The 11,858-nt window shown below is 53.5% G+C and overlaps 1 protein-coding gene across 1 annotated transcript in view; it reads right to left on the reverse strand.

The window, feature by feature from the left end:
• Window positions 1-10,122, reverse strand: part of ITGA11 (integrin subunit alpha 11) — a 118,349-nt gene extending 108,227 nt beyond the window's left edge. Inside the window, exon 1 of the mRNA XM_079768683.1 lies at window positions 9,987-10,122. Within this exon, the coding sequence (XP_079624809.1) occupies window positions 9,987-10,038 (52 nt within the window). The 5' untranslated portion in view covers window positions 10,039-10,122. The remainder of the gene's footprint in view (window positions 1-9,986) is intronic.
• Between the last annotated feature and the right edge of the window lie 1,736 nt (window positions 10,123-11,858).

Genomic DNA, 11,858 nt, shown 5'->3' on the forward strand with positions numbered 1-11,858 from the left:
TCTTGCCTGGGTCATCATTCCACCTGTCCCCAGGTGGTGTCCTGTGGCATCCACCCCCACCACCCTGGAGCTTTTCAAAACACAGATTAGAACATGCCATACCCCACCTCAAAAACCTTCAACGGCTCCCCAGGTGCTAAATTCAAATGCCTTGCCCAGCCAGAGTGGCTCAGTTGGTTGAGCATCGTCTCATGCACCTAAAGGTTGCCATTTCAATGACTGGTCAGGGCAATACCTGGGTTGTGGGTTCAATCCCAGGTCAGGGCATGTACGGAAGACAATGAACCGATGTTTCTCTCTCATGTCAATGTTTCTCTCTCCCCCTTCCTCTTTAAGCACATCCTCGGGTGAGGATTAACAAAAAAATCCAAATGCCTTCGTTGGCATTTGGGTCCTCTCTCAGCAGTCCCAGCCTACTGTTCGTCCTGGCAGTTCCCCACAGCACATACTCAGCATCCCGCTGAACAAACATCAGGCTGTTTGCCCAGATACAGCCTCTACCCTTCCTGCACTTACAAATAATCTCTTTCTCATCTCTCAAATCCAAGAGTCTTTGGTCTGTAGCTCTCCTACAGCCTTTATTACGCCCCCCCCCCCCCGCCCCTTGGATTAGAGTTATTTATCCAAGGATCTTCTCTCCTACTACTAAACCATAAACTCCTTAAAGGACAGGACTTATGCCCCAGAGCACCTAGCACAGGGTCTGGCTCATACAGTCTATTGTATTGGGACCTCCTGAGGGGTGCATGTAAAAAGAAATTTAAGACATTTTTCTTGCCCTTTACGATCTTTCTGTCTACTTGGGTAGACAGTTCCTACATTCACTCAACACATAGCAATTAAGCACCTACACTGTGCGAGCCAGAGACACAGAGACCATTAGGAGATGTGCCTTCTGCTCTCAGTTCAGTGGGGGAAGATGTTCAGGCAACAATAATACTGGCTGCTGGATTAGGTACAGAGTATCTTGAGATCACACAAGTGGGGCTTCAAGCTCTAGTTAAGGGGTCAGGTGAGGCTTTCAGGAAGAAGTAGTGCCCAAGTGGAGATCTGAAGAGTAAGTGGAGGCGGCCAGGAGAAAGGAGGTAGAATGGGACATAGGAATCACTATGCGTGAAGGCTAGAGAAAGCTGGTGTGTTTGAGAGGCTAAGATGCTCAGTCCCGTGGGTGCTGTAGGGGTGTGCTTGGTGCCCGTGGTGCTGCTAGCGGTGAGTCCTGAGTGCAGGCCAGGGTCACCCCTTCAGGGTCTGGTTAGCTCTATTAAAGAGTCTGGACTTAGCCTAATGGCAATAGGGAGCCATTGAGTGTTGTTGTTTTAATCCTCACCCGAGGATATTTTTTGCCATTGATTTTTTTAGAGAGAGTGGAAGGGAGGGGGAGAGATATAGAGAGAAACATCGATGTGATGAGAGACACATCAATTGGTTGCCTCCAACACATGCCCTGACCAACACAGGGATCGAGTCTACAACCTAGGAACGTGTCCTTGACCAGAATCGAATCCCCAACCCTTCAGTCTGGGGGCCGATGCTCTAACCACTGAGGAAAACTGGCCAGGACCCATTTCGGGTTTTAAACAGGGGAGTGTCTACACAACACAGTCTGTGTTTTCACTTCACTCTGGCTTTTATCGAGAAAAGTCTGGATGGATCGGGGCTAGAGGCACAATGACACCTGAGTTTGGACTGGGGACTCAGTTAATTCCCAGGGCCCTCCTCTCTCTCCGTGATGGAGTATCCCTTCCCCACCCAGACAGGCACTTCCTTCACCTGCACATTCAACAGCTTCAGCAGGACCCACAATCACAGGGTGGGAATGACCTTAATGGGCTTGGTCCAATACCTGCTGGACACCTTCTTCCCCCCAACCTTCTGTGCTGCTCCGTCTTCCTGGGGGCAGTTCTGACCAAGATCCTCTGCCAAATCAGTCCCTGTTGGCCTTCTTTGTTTTTCCTGGGTCTTCACTTGGGACCACAGAGTCACCAAAAGCTTATGGCCTTAGGGGGACACAGACTGGGTCACCAATGAATAACCCTTCAACTACCAACTTTTACTCCAAAATTCCACCTTGCACTCAGCCTCTCAAATCAGACTCCAAGTTGTGTCTCCAGCCCAGCCTGGCTGTAAACCCCGTGCAGCTTTAGGATGGGGAGAGGGACCGGGAGAACTGAGTCAGGAGAACCTTGGCTTTGCCACTAATTGTTGTGTGACCCTGAGCAAATCATTTTCCTTCCCTGGATGGCGTTTTCTCTTGTGCTTGATTGGGGATTAGGTTTAGATGACATCAGTCATTCTCAGCCTTGGCTGCCCATTAGAGTTACTGGGAAGCTTTAAAGAAATACCGATGCTGGGCTCCACCAGGGAGAGTGATGGCATGGTCTGGGGTGGGGACTGGGCAGAGGTTTTGTTTTACACCATTATTCTCTGTCATCACTGGATTTACTGATCACCTGCAATCCCACGATAGACCAAGAGGGGAGGCCGAGGTGGGCAGGTAAAGGGGCCCCTTACTTAGAAGTGCTAGCCCAGCAAGGACCATAGCAGTACACATACCTGCAGCTGCAGAAAGGCCAGCGACTTCAAGCTTCGGCTTCTTGTAGTCGCCAAGGTGACTATCCAGAGCCCAGTGCCAAATGCTTGAAGGTCCCCCCCCCCCCACCCCAAAGTCTCAAAATGGTCTTGGGGCAGTAAGTGAAATTGGAAGCATCTTCTGAATTCCGTGTGCCTTGTGAACTGCTGCACGGACAGCCCTGCATCTATGGCCACCAGCACTTTGCTGAGCCCTGCCGTCTGTGTGTGATTGTGCCCTCCCTCCCCCACATGTTCCTTGAGGGCGAGGCTGTGGGATCCCTAGAACCTGGCTGTGCCTGGGGTGTCGTGGGTGTTCAGTACCTGTTGGCCAAATGGACAAGCCGCTCAGTTTCTTCATCTATAAAATGGGATTATGGAGCCTCCTCGCCAAATGGTAGGGACAACCACCCACGTGAGCAGGGCCAGCTTCATGGTGTGCAGCTGCTCGGAGAGCCACACTCAGAAGGGCCTCCACTTGGTTTAATGCTCTCCTGTGGCCACCTTGAAATTCCTAATAATTTTTAAACAAGGAGCCCTGCATTTTCACTTTGTATTGGGACCCACAGATTATACAGCTGGTCCTGCCTGTGTGGCAACTGGTGTGAATAAACTCAGGGAGGAGCTCTGTCTATGAATTATTTATAGGGCTTTGTGATTGTCGACAATCACTGAATATCAGAGACTACGGAAGAGCAGTGTCAGAAGGAGGGGAGCTGGGCACTGCTTTGTGGCTTTCTCTCTGGCAGGGGAGGCGGTGGTGGTCTGAAGGCCTGGGATGGGCCAGGCTGAGAGGGAGGATGTGGGCATGATCTTGTCCTACCTGCCTGCCACAGATGAAGAAAATGTACCATTAGAACTTCACTCCTTTGGCTGAAGCATTGCTTTCTCAAGTTTCTCTGATGGGTAGAGCAAACTGGGTTCTTAATGTCACCTTTGGCCACCAGACCTGCCCCTGAGTTCTCAGTGATCTTGGGAGAATCAGGGGAAACCATTCAACTTTTCAGAGCCCCACGTTCCCCGTCGATCTAAAGCCCATAGCAGTTCTGGCAGGGCCTCTGGCCTCACCTGGCCTATCCTGACTGATAGAACAAACGTATGGGAGTGCTCTTTGCAGACTGTCAGTAACTGCGCCCACTTGTTCATTTCATGATTTTTCCATGGCCTTCCTGAAGCCTGGTCCTCCCAATCTACAAAGAAATAGGCTGTAGAAACCGTCAGGGCCAGGATTTCTGGCAGCCTGACCCCGCGTAGTGATGCTTCTGGGGGAAGACAGCCGTTAGCCCTGCTGCGGAGGCAGGAACCACTTCTCTGTGTCATCCTGTTTGGAATCCCAGAGCACGTTGCTATAGCAAGTTGCCTAACTTGCCCCACATGCCACGTGGAAAAACCTCTGCCTGCTTTAGAACAGCATCACCCAAGCCACAGACCGGCTTCTTCTGTGTCATAGGACAAGGCTGTCATCATCCGCAAGGGCCGGGGTAGGACACACCTGACTGGCGATGGAAACGGGCTGGGCAGCTGCACCATGCCAGACAGGTACCCCTGCCTCAATTATTTTGTCTGCTGCTGGTCCTGGTGCCTGAAGTTCCACCATTAGCCCTTTATTCTTTGGCTCAAGGCACAGCCCAGTTAAAATGCAAACCCCTTTAGACAGGACGCATGAAGTGGTCATCACTCATTAGGACTGTTCAGCATGAATAAACTCATTAGGCCTGGAGCTCAGAGAAGGCTTTGATTAGGGGAATGGGAGCAGAGGTGGAAAGGGAGGAGAGGGGCACCCAGCCTGGACCATGAGGGTGGCTGGAGAGGGGGCCCTGGGGCAGAGTGGTCCGGAGTACTGGGCACTTGGGGGCAGGTGGTAGAGCCCCACTTGGCCCTGAACCTGGATATAAGTGAGCGAGAGAGAGGCTCCCATGTTAGGAACCATCAGGTGAGGACCACGACTCACCAAACCAGCATCTTGACTGAGAAATCACTGACTAGCTGAGTCTGAAGAGGGAGCTGCCACCCCTGGGCTTGTGCCCCTGTGAGAATGGCCAGGTGTCCACTGATCTCATGAAGACAGCTCCTTCAGCAAGAGCATCTGATTAGTCTTTCTAAGCCTGCTAGGCCCAGTTCTAAAGGGATATTATGCATGGATTAAGAACCGCAGCTCTGGGATCAGACAAATCCTGACAATCTGTACTCAATCTGCAGGACCTTGGATGAGCCATTTAACTTCTCATGTGTAACCCGGTGATGGCAGCAGTGACTTAATGCAGCCGTTTCGAGGCCTGAGATGTGAAGAGGTGCTTGACACAGTGGCTGGCATCAATCGAATGATAAATGATGGGAAGGGTAATAATGGCTACTGTTAACTGAGGGCTTACTGAGTGCCAGATGCTGTTCTACGCACTGGAGATGAATGAACCATGTAAGATCACCTAGTGCACACATCAGCCTGTGAAGTCATTATTCTCCCCATTTTATGGCTGAGGAAAGGCCCCGAGGCCTTATCCAGGGTCACCCAAATGGAAAGGTTTGAATCCAGACAGTTGGGCTCCCAGGTCAGGCATACTGATTATTGTTGCGCAGTAAACGTGTGGGTGAAGGGGGAATGAGAGACAGAGGCAGGGAGGGGTTGGACCACACTGACTTTTCCCTCCAGGTGGGATTTTATTCATCTTGTGACTCAGGTCCTAAGTACACAGTATGAAAACCCTCCAGGGAGTATTTTGGCAGCTTCTTTACTTTTGTGTTTACAAGATGACCAACTCCGGTCTCTCCCTTCCCCTTCTCTCCTTACAAAGCGCTCATACCGTTAGGCTTTCCATGATGGGGGCGGGGACAGTCCCACCTGGACCAGAGCTCCCTGTAGCAAGCGCCCCATACTGAGGGCCTGTGTGTGTCTTTGGAGCTCACAATTGTTTGGAGGAAATAGTTTCAAATGGCTCTGAATCCTCCATGGTAGCCCAGGGTTTGATGCTGGTGGGATGGGGCATTAAGTGGTGAGAATCAGCAGAGATACCATTTTTTTTTATATGTTAGTGCATGTTTAAAGCTTGTTTTATAGCTGATCCTCCGAGTCAGCCAGAGGCTATTGCTGCCTGGGGAGGATTATGATAGATCCTTTCTTTTTGTAATCGAAATAGAACATGGCTCAACTACTCCCAAAGTAAGATTTGAAGCCTAAAGTGAGACAATCATCTCCAAAGTCAGGTATCCTGGAGAGAAAAGAAGGCTTTTAAAATTCTCCAAGCTGCCTCTAGGTAGCAAGAGCCACGCCAGGCCAGCTCAGGATGCAGTTTTGGCCTAAGTTTCTGCAGCTGCAGGTATTTGTACAGCTCAGGATGAGGGATGAGAACAGAAGGAAAGTTCCCAGCTGCTGGAAGAAGCTTCCACTACAGGAGGGAAGAGAAGGAGGTTCAGAGAAGGCAAAATTAAGGTGTGTCCTCAAGGGCCCACAGCCCTGTGGAGGTGGGCTTCTTGGGACAAGGAGAATGGCAAGGAGAGAGATAATCCATTTCTGGGGGTCCACTGTGGGGTTGGTATGGTGTGGTGAGTAAGCAGAAAGAGGGTGACACTCCACATCCATCCCTTAGGGCCCCCCGTGCCTGATGTGGAAGGGTCCAGAAGCCCCTCAGCTGATGAAAGCTGAGAGGCTTGGCTGACAAGCTCCCAGCAGAGTGGGCAGTGGGGTAGGCAAAGTGACTTTGTCTCCCTCCATGCTCTCCCAGAGCTGGAGAGCAGGGCTTGGATCTTTGCACACCCATATGCTTGTACTGTGCTTTTTCCATACAAGTTTTTTGTGTTGTTTTTTTCCCCCCTTAAATAAGATCCTTATTCGCAAGTTCACACAAGGGCTATGCTGAGTGGTATGGTTCTTCTCTTCAACACCACAAAACACTCACACTAAAATCATACTAATTTTGGCAGCCTCAATGGTAAAAACAAAATACCTGAGTTCCCATTTTGATCAAGACTTTGGGCCAGGTCTTTGGATGCAAGAGCTAGGAACGTTTAGGTTTACTTAGAGCCCTGGCATATAGGCCTCCTCTGAGCCTCAGGGCCCTGGCACTCCCTCTAGACTTCTCTCATAGACTTGGGTTTGAAGTTACATCTCTGCGTCCTCAGATTCCTTACTCAATGGTCAGTATCTTGAGCACTGCTGCTGCTGGTGGAGAAGAAACACAACCTCCTCGAGTGCTTAATATGCACCTGGAACTTTCCAAGAATTTTATATACATTTGATCATTTAACTGAGGATAAATCTGTAAGTTCTTTTAATACAACCCCTCCCCCATTTTGCAGGTGAGAAAACTGAGGCACGGAGCCACTTAGTAACTTGCCAAGGGCACAGAGAACTGGCGGAGCCCAGACCCATCCCAGGCAGTGAGACCCGAGCCTTCACTCCCACGCTGTGTCTGAACTCCCTGTGTGTCTTTATGGGGCCTGGCAGATAACAGGTGTTCAGTAAAGACTGGGTTTTAAAGAATCATTACCTCATCCACCCTTACTTCAGAGGTACTATGGTAGTAAAGTTCGGGCCAGTGGATCTGCTCTCTCTGAATGTCAGCTGGAAAAGTCTTTGGACTTGTCTATTTTTTTTTCTGGCTTTCTTGATAGTTTTGCCCACCCAATCACCCTGCCCAGACTGCAGCAGGAGCTCCAGAAAGATAGAGGCTCTGAATTCATAATGGCCTCAATTCCAACTTGGCCTCTAACAGGTCCCCTACCCAGTCAAACTGTGCTGTCACCAGTAGGCAAGCTTCCTGGTATGCCTCTCACTGAGTCCATGTGATGCACAGATGAGAGACCAATCCTGCCCGGAGCCAGGGAAACGTACCCTGTGACCCCTGCCCTACTTCCATTCTTCAGAGTCCACACTGACCAGAGTCATCTTTGTGGTTTTAAAATATTCACCTTTTTGTTCTTTAAGTATTCCCAGGAACTAACTCTGGTGTACGAATACTTGTAGTCCCAGTTTATAGCTTGTCAACACTCTTCACACTCCTTCAAAGCCCAATTCAAACATCTCCTCTACCAGGAAGCCTCCCTGGCTTCTCCAAGTGGAACTGAACTCCTCCTCTGAACCGCAGCCCTTGCCTTCTCTGTGCCATTCACTCCCCAGTGCCTCTATTTATTTAGCCTTCCCAGATCGCCCCTTGTTCTCAGCTCCGAGCAGAGCCCAGATTGCGTACACGCTTGGGCTGCAGCCCCAGCTCCTTGCAAACAGATGTCGTTCCAACATTGATTGATATGTTTAATGAATCCCATATTTCAAGAACCCAAACTGACCAAACATAACTCAGGGGTGGTTTTCTCCATATAAAGGGAGCTCTGAGTCACAAATCCTGTCCCCATCCTTCACCCCATTTCCCCACCCCCGAGTGAGTAACATTAACAACCACTGCTTTAGCCCTACTGTGCACCAAGCCCTGTGTTAAGGACTTTTCGTACAGCGCCTCTCTTAATCCTCCTGACAGTGTGATGAACTCAGAATCTCGACCTCCAATCCACTGAGGAGGAGACCTGTTGGAGAACGCTCCTCGCCTGCTCAAGGTCACCCAGCTAGTGGGCGGCAGAGCCAGAACTGGGGCCAGGTCTGATTTCAAAGACTTTGCTCTTAGCTTCCTGAGGTGCAGACTGTCTTTGGCCCCTAAGGCACCCCCTCCAACCAGGGTCTGGTGTGTGGTTCCACCTATCTGGAGTCACACTCCAGAAAAGGAGTGCCCTCTCTTTTTCTGTGGCAGGATCTCCAGTGATTTGCAGACAGTACTGGAGTTGCCTCCCCTCCTGTCTAAATCAGTGGTCGGCAAACTCATTAGTCAACAGAGCCAAATATCAACAGTACAACGACTGAAATTTCTTTTGAGAGCCAAATTTTTAAAACTTAAACTTCTTCTAACGCCACTTCTTCAAAATAGACTCGCCCAGGCCGTGGTATTTTGTGGAAGAGCCACACTCAAGGGGCCAAAGAGCCGCATGTGGCTCCCGAGCCGCAGTTTGCCCACCACGGGTCTAAATGATCCAGAGTTCGCTTCACCTCTTCCTGAAGCTAGTTTCTAGATGCATGCTGGCCTGCTCACAGCTCTTCCCTCGTCTTCCTCCCCACCCCCCACTACCAAACAACAGGTACCAAAGTTTGTTTCCAACTGTGACTAGGGTCTGAATTGGATCCCACCAACCAGAGGCCCTTCCCAATGCAGGCAGTGCCAGAAGCTCCGCTGTAGACAGACGGGTAGGAGGGTGCACTTGTTACCCTGGTACCTCGGAACTGGGGTGAAGAGCGTGGGTGGTGGCGCCGTCTCCACCTATGCTCCCTGCGGGCACTTCTCCGGATGCCACTGCCCCTGACCCCCCATTACCGCTGCAGCCCGGATGCCACTGCCCCTGACCCCCCATCACCGCTGCAGCCCCAGCCTGGAGCGCACACAGCGGGAGAGACAGGGCGGGCAGCCAGTCCCTGAGGCGGGCGCAGGTCCTCGCGCGGTGGAGGCGCCCGGAAAGCTTTCGTGGTGGCGGGGCCTGCAGGGGCGCGGTGTGGCGCAGAGTGGGGAAGCCCAGGACGGGTGCCCCAGTGAGAAGATCCCAGGGCTAGCCTCTCGCTCCCCGCCGCACCCCGACACCTAGAGCGCATGAGGAGCGGCATGCTCAACCGTGAGCGCGACTTCCCCGGGTTATGAATAATTGCGCATAACTCCGAGCACGGTGTGTGTGTGTGTGTGTGTGTGTGTGTGGGGAGGGGGTTGGCTGGGGGGGGGATGCCCTGTCCCTACCCCGAGTGGCGGATAACGTTTCCGGGGCCCTGGACTGCGAAACTGCTGTCCCCGGTCGCCTTTGGCTCTGCTGTCGACGGCTCGTCACTGCCTAGGGGCCGACAGTCCTGGAAACCGCTCCATCCCAGGCCAGAGGGACTCTGCGAGGCTCTGGGCTCCCGGTCCCCCCAGCCCTCCGGGCCCGCCGCACCCGGCTCTCCACACTGCAGAGTGCACCCTCCGCTCCGGACGGGAGGGCAACGAGGTAGCGCTCGCTTTGCGCGTCCCATCCCCTTCCCAGCCCGGGCCGAGCGCCCTTGGCGCTCCCGGGACGGCCGAGTGCCCCGGCGGCGGCGCGGGAACCCCGGCGTGGCCCTGGGAGGTAGCCAGGGAGTCCAGTGGGGCCACCAGCCCTCAGCACGTTTCAACTCGAGCCTCTTCAACTCTTCCCAAACACACCAAACTCCCGCTCCAAGTCGCTTCCGCGGGCCCCCCTCTTTTGCGGAACTTGGCCGACCCGCTAGCCTGCAGCCAGTTCCCGGAGCCCCACGTCCCCGAGAGTAGCCAAGGTCGGACCCCGGAGGCGCACCGCGTCCCGCTCCCCGGCGGCAAGATCCGAGGCCCCGGCGCGCCCGGGAGCGGCTCCGGGAGGGAAGGGGAGGCAAGAAGGGCACGTACCTGGCCACAGGCTGAGCGCCCAGGCCACCAGGAGGCCCCTGGGCAGGTCCATGGCCCGCGGCGCGGCGGCGGGTGCCCGGTGCGGAGCGGCGGGGGCGGCGAGCCAGAGCGGCAGCCTCCTGGGCGCGGCGCCGGAGCCTGCACTGCGCGCCCGCCGCGCGCGGCGCCCTGACAGCCGGCGTGTTCAGAGGAAGTGGGAGGGCCGGAGCGGAGGCGGGGAGGGGCGCGGGACACCACTCCGCTCGGCTCGCGTCCAGGCTGGGCCCCTCTGCCACCTGGGCCGGCGGCGTGCTGCCGCCTCGACGCCCCCACCCCAGACCTCTGCCTTAGGAGAAACCCCCAGAGCGCTCTCCTGGGAACCACCTCGCCAGTGTAGCACCTTCCTTACACCACCGTCACCCAGTTCAGAGGCTGTCCAGGAAAAAGGGGGTCTGTTTTCATTTCCCAGAGGAAAGAGCTTCCAAAGCTGAGAAGGGTCCCTAAGATGACCCAGGAACTCCGGCGGACGGTGACTCAGGTCTCCCTTAGCCAAGGGGAGTAGATGTCCCTCCAAAGTCTATTCTGAGATGCCCCCTGCCTCCCTGCACCCTGGGACTTGGAATGCATAGAAAGGCACCTCGATTCTTCCGAGCCTGGAGTAAATGCAGACCAGGCCCCTCCACCTCCACTCCCCCAGCCCGCACATCTGAGGCTTCCCAAAGCCTCCAGGAGGACTGTGCCTACTTGGATCATCACAGCGAAGCTCCTTGGAACCCAGCCACGTTCCTTCCCAGCTCTTCTGACCACTGACAATTAAATTCAATGCACAGTTGTTGCACAAGCTTTAAATCAGGCCCTGGACCGCAACCCATGGGTGTGGAGGCTGGCCTTTCCCGCGGAGAGAGCCGAGACAAGGGAGGGTGGCAAGTGCGTGAAAGCGACAGCAGGGACCCCTCACCACCCTCTCCGGGAAGCCTCCCTTCCCCCCTCCCCTTAACCTGCCAGGTCTCAGCCCAGATACATGGCATTCTCTGTCTGTCTGTCTCTCTCTCTTCATTGTACTCAGTAGACAAACTACACATTAGTTGGTGTAATTGTTTAACTTTCCTCCCCGTGTCCAGGCTGAAAACACCGTTAGGGTAGAAGCCTCTGTTTGGTTCACAAAGGAGCACATAGCACACCCCCCCCCCCCCCCCCCCCCCCCGCCAGGAACCAGGACCATACTAAGTGGTGGATGGGTGCATGGATGGGTGGGAGTCAGGGGTTTGTGGGTACACAGAGGTTGGAGTTTTCTGTTTGGGAGGGATTGGAAGGACTTCCCAGAGGAGGTGACATTCAGGAGGAGTCCTGGAGGACGAGGTGGGTTTTGAAAAAGCCCAGGTTCACGTAAGTATAGTGGGCATTGTGCTCTTTTCTTGGTAACGACCCTGCTTTTTGTGTTGGTATCCTCACCTCTCCTTATCAGCTACTGACTAAGGGGGAAGCTGATTCCATCCCTGGGGTGTGTAGGGGTGGGGGTGGGGAGAGGGGATATGTGGTTTAGTTTAAAAAAGGGCAACATGACAAATGAAAAAGGTTTTCTGAGAAACAAGCTTTCTTGCTCTTTTAAAAGAGCTCCTAGAATAACTAACTCATCAACTTTTTCTCTCCTCTCCCCTCTTACTCTCAATCCCCTCCCAGGCTGGGACAAAGAATCACATAGGCCTTGGCATGGATAGGAGGGGTCTGGCTGGGGAAGGAGGAGATCTGGCATTGGGATGAGGCAGACATGGGATGACAGAATGGAGAAACCAGGTTCCAGGAGGGTCTTGTTGAGCCACTGAATCAAGCCACCCCCTCAGGACTTCCCAATGATGTGACCAATGCCCCCTTCATGGTTTAAGAGGGTTTGAG

This window comes from Cnephaeus nilssonii (assembly GCF_951640355.1).
Source record: "Cnephaeus nilssonii genome assembly, chromosome: 4".
In the NCBI taxonomy this organism is placed as follows: Eukaryota; Metazoa; Chordata; class Mammalia; order Chiroptera; family Vespertilionidae; genus Cnephaeus; species Cnephaeus nilssonii.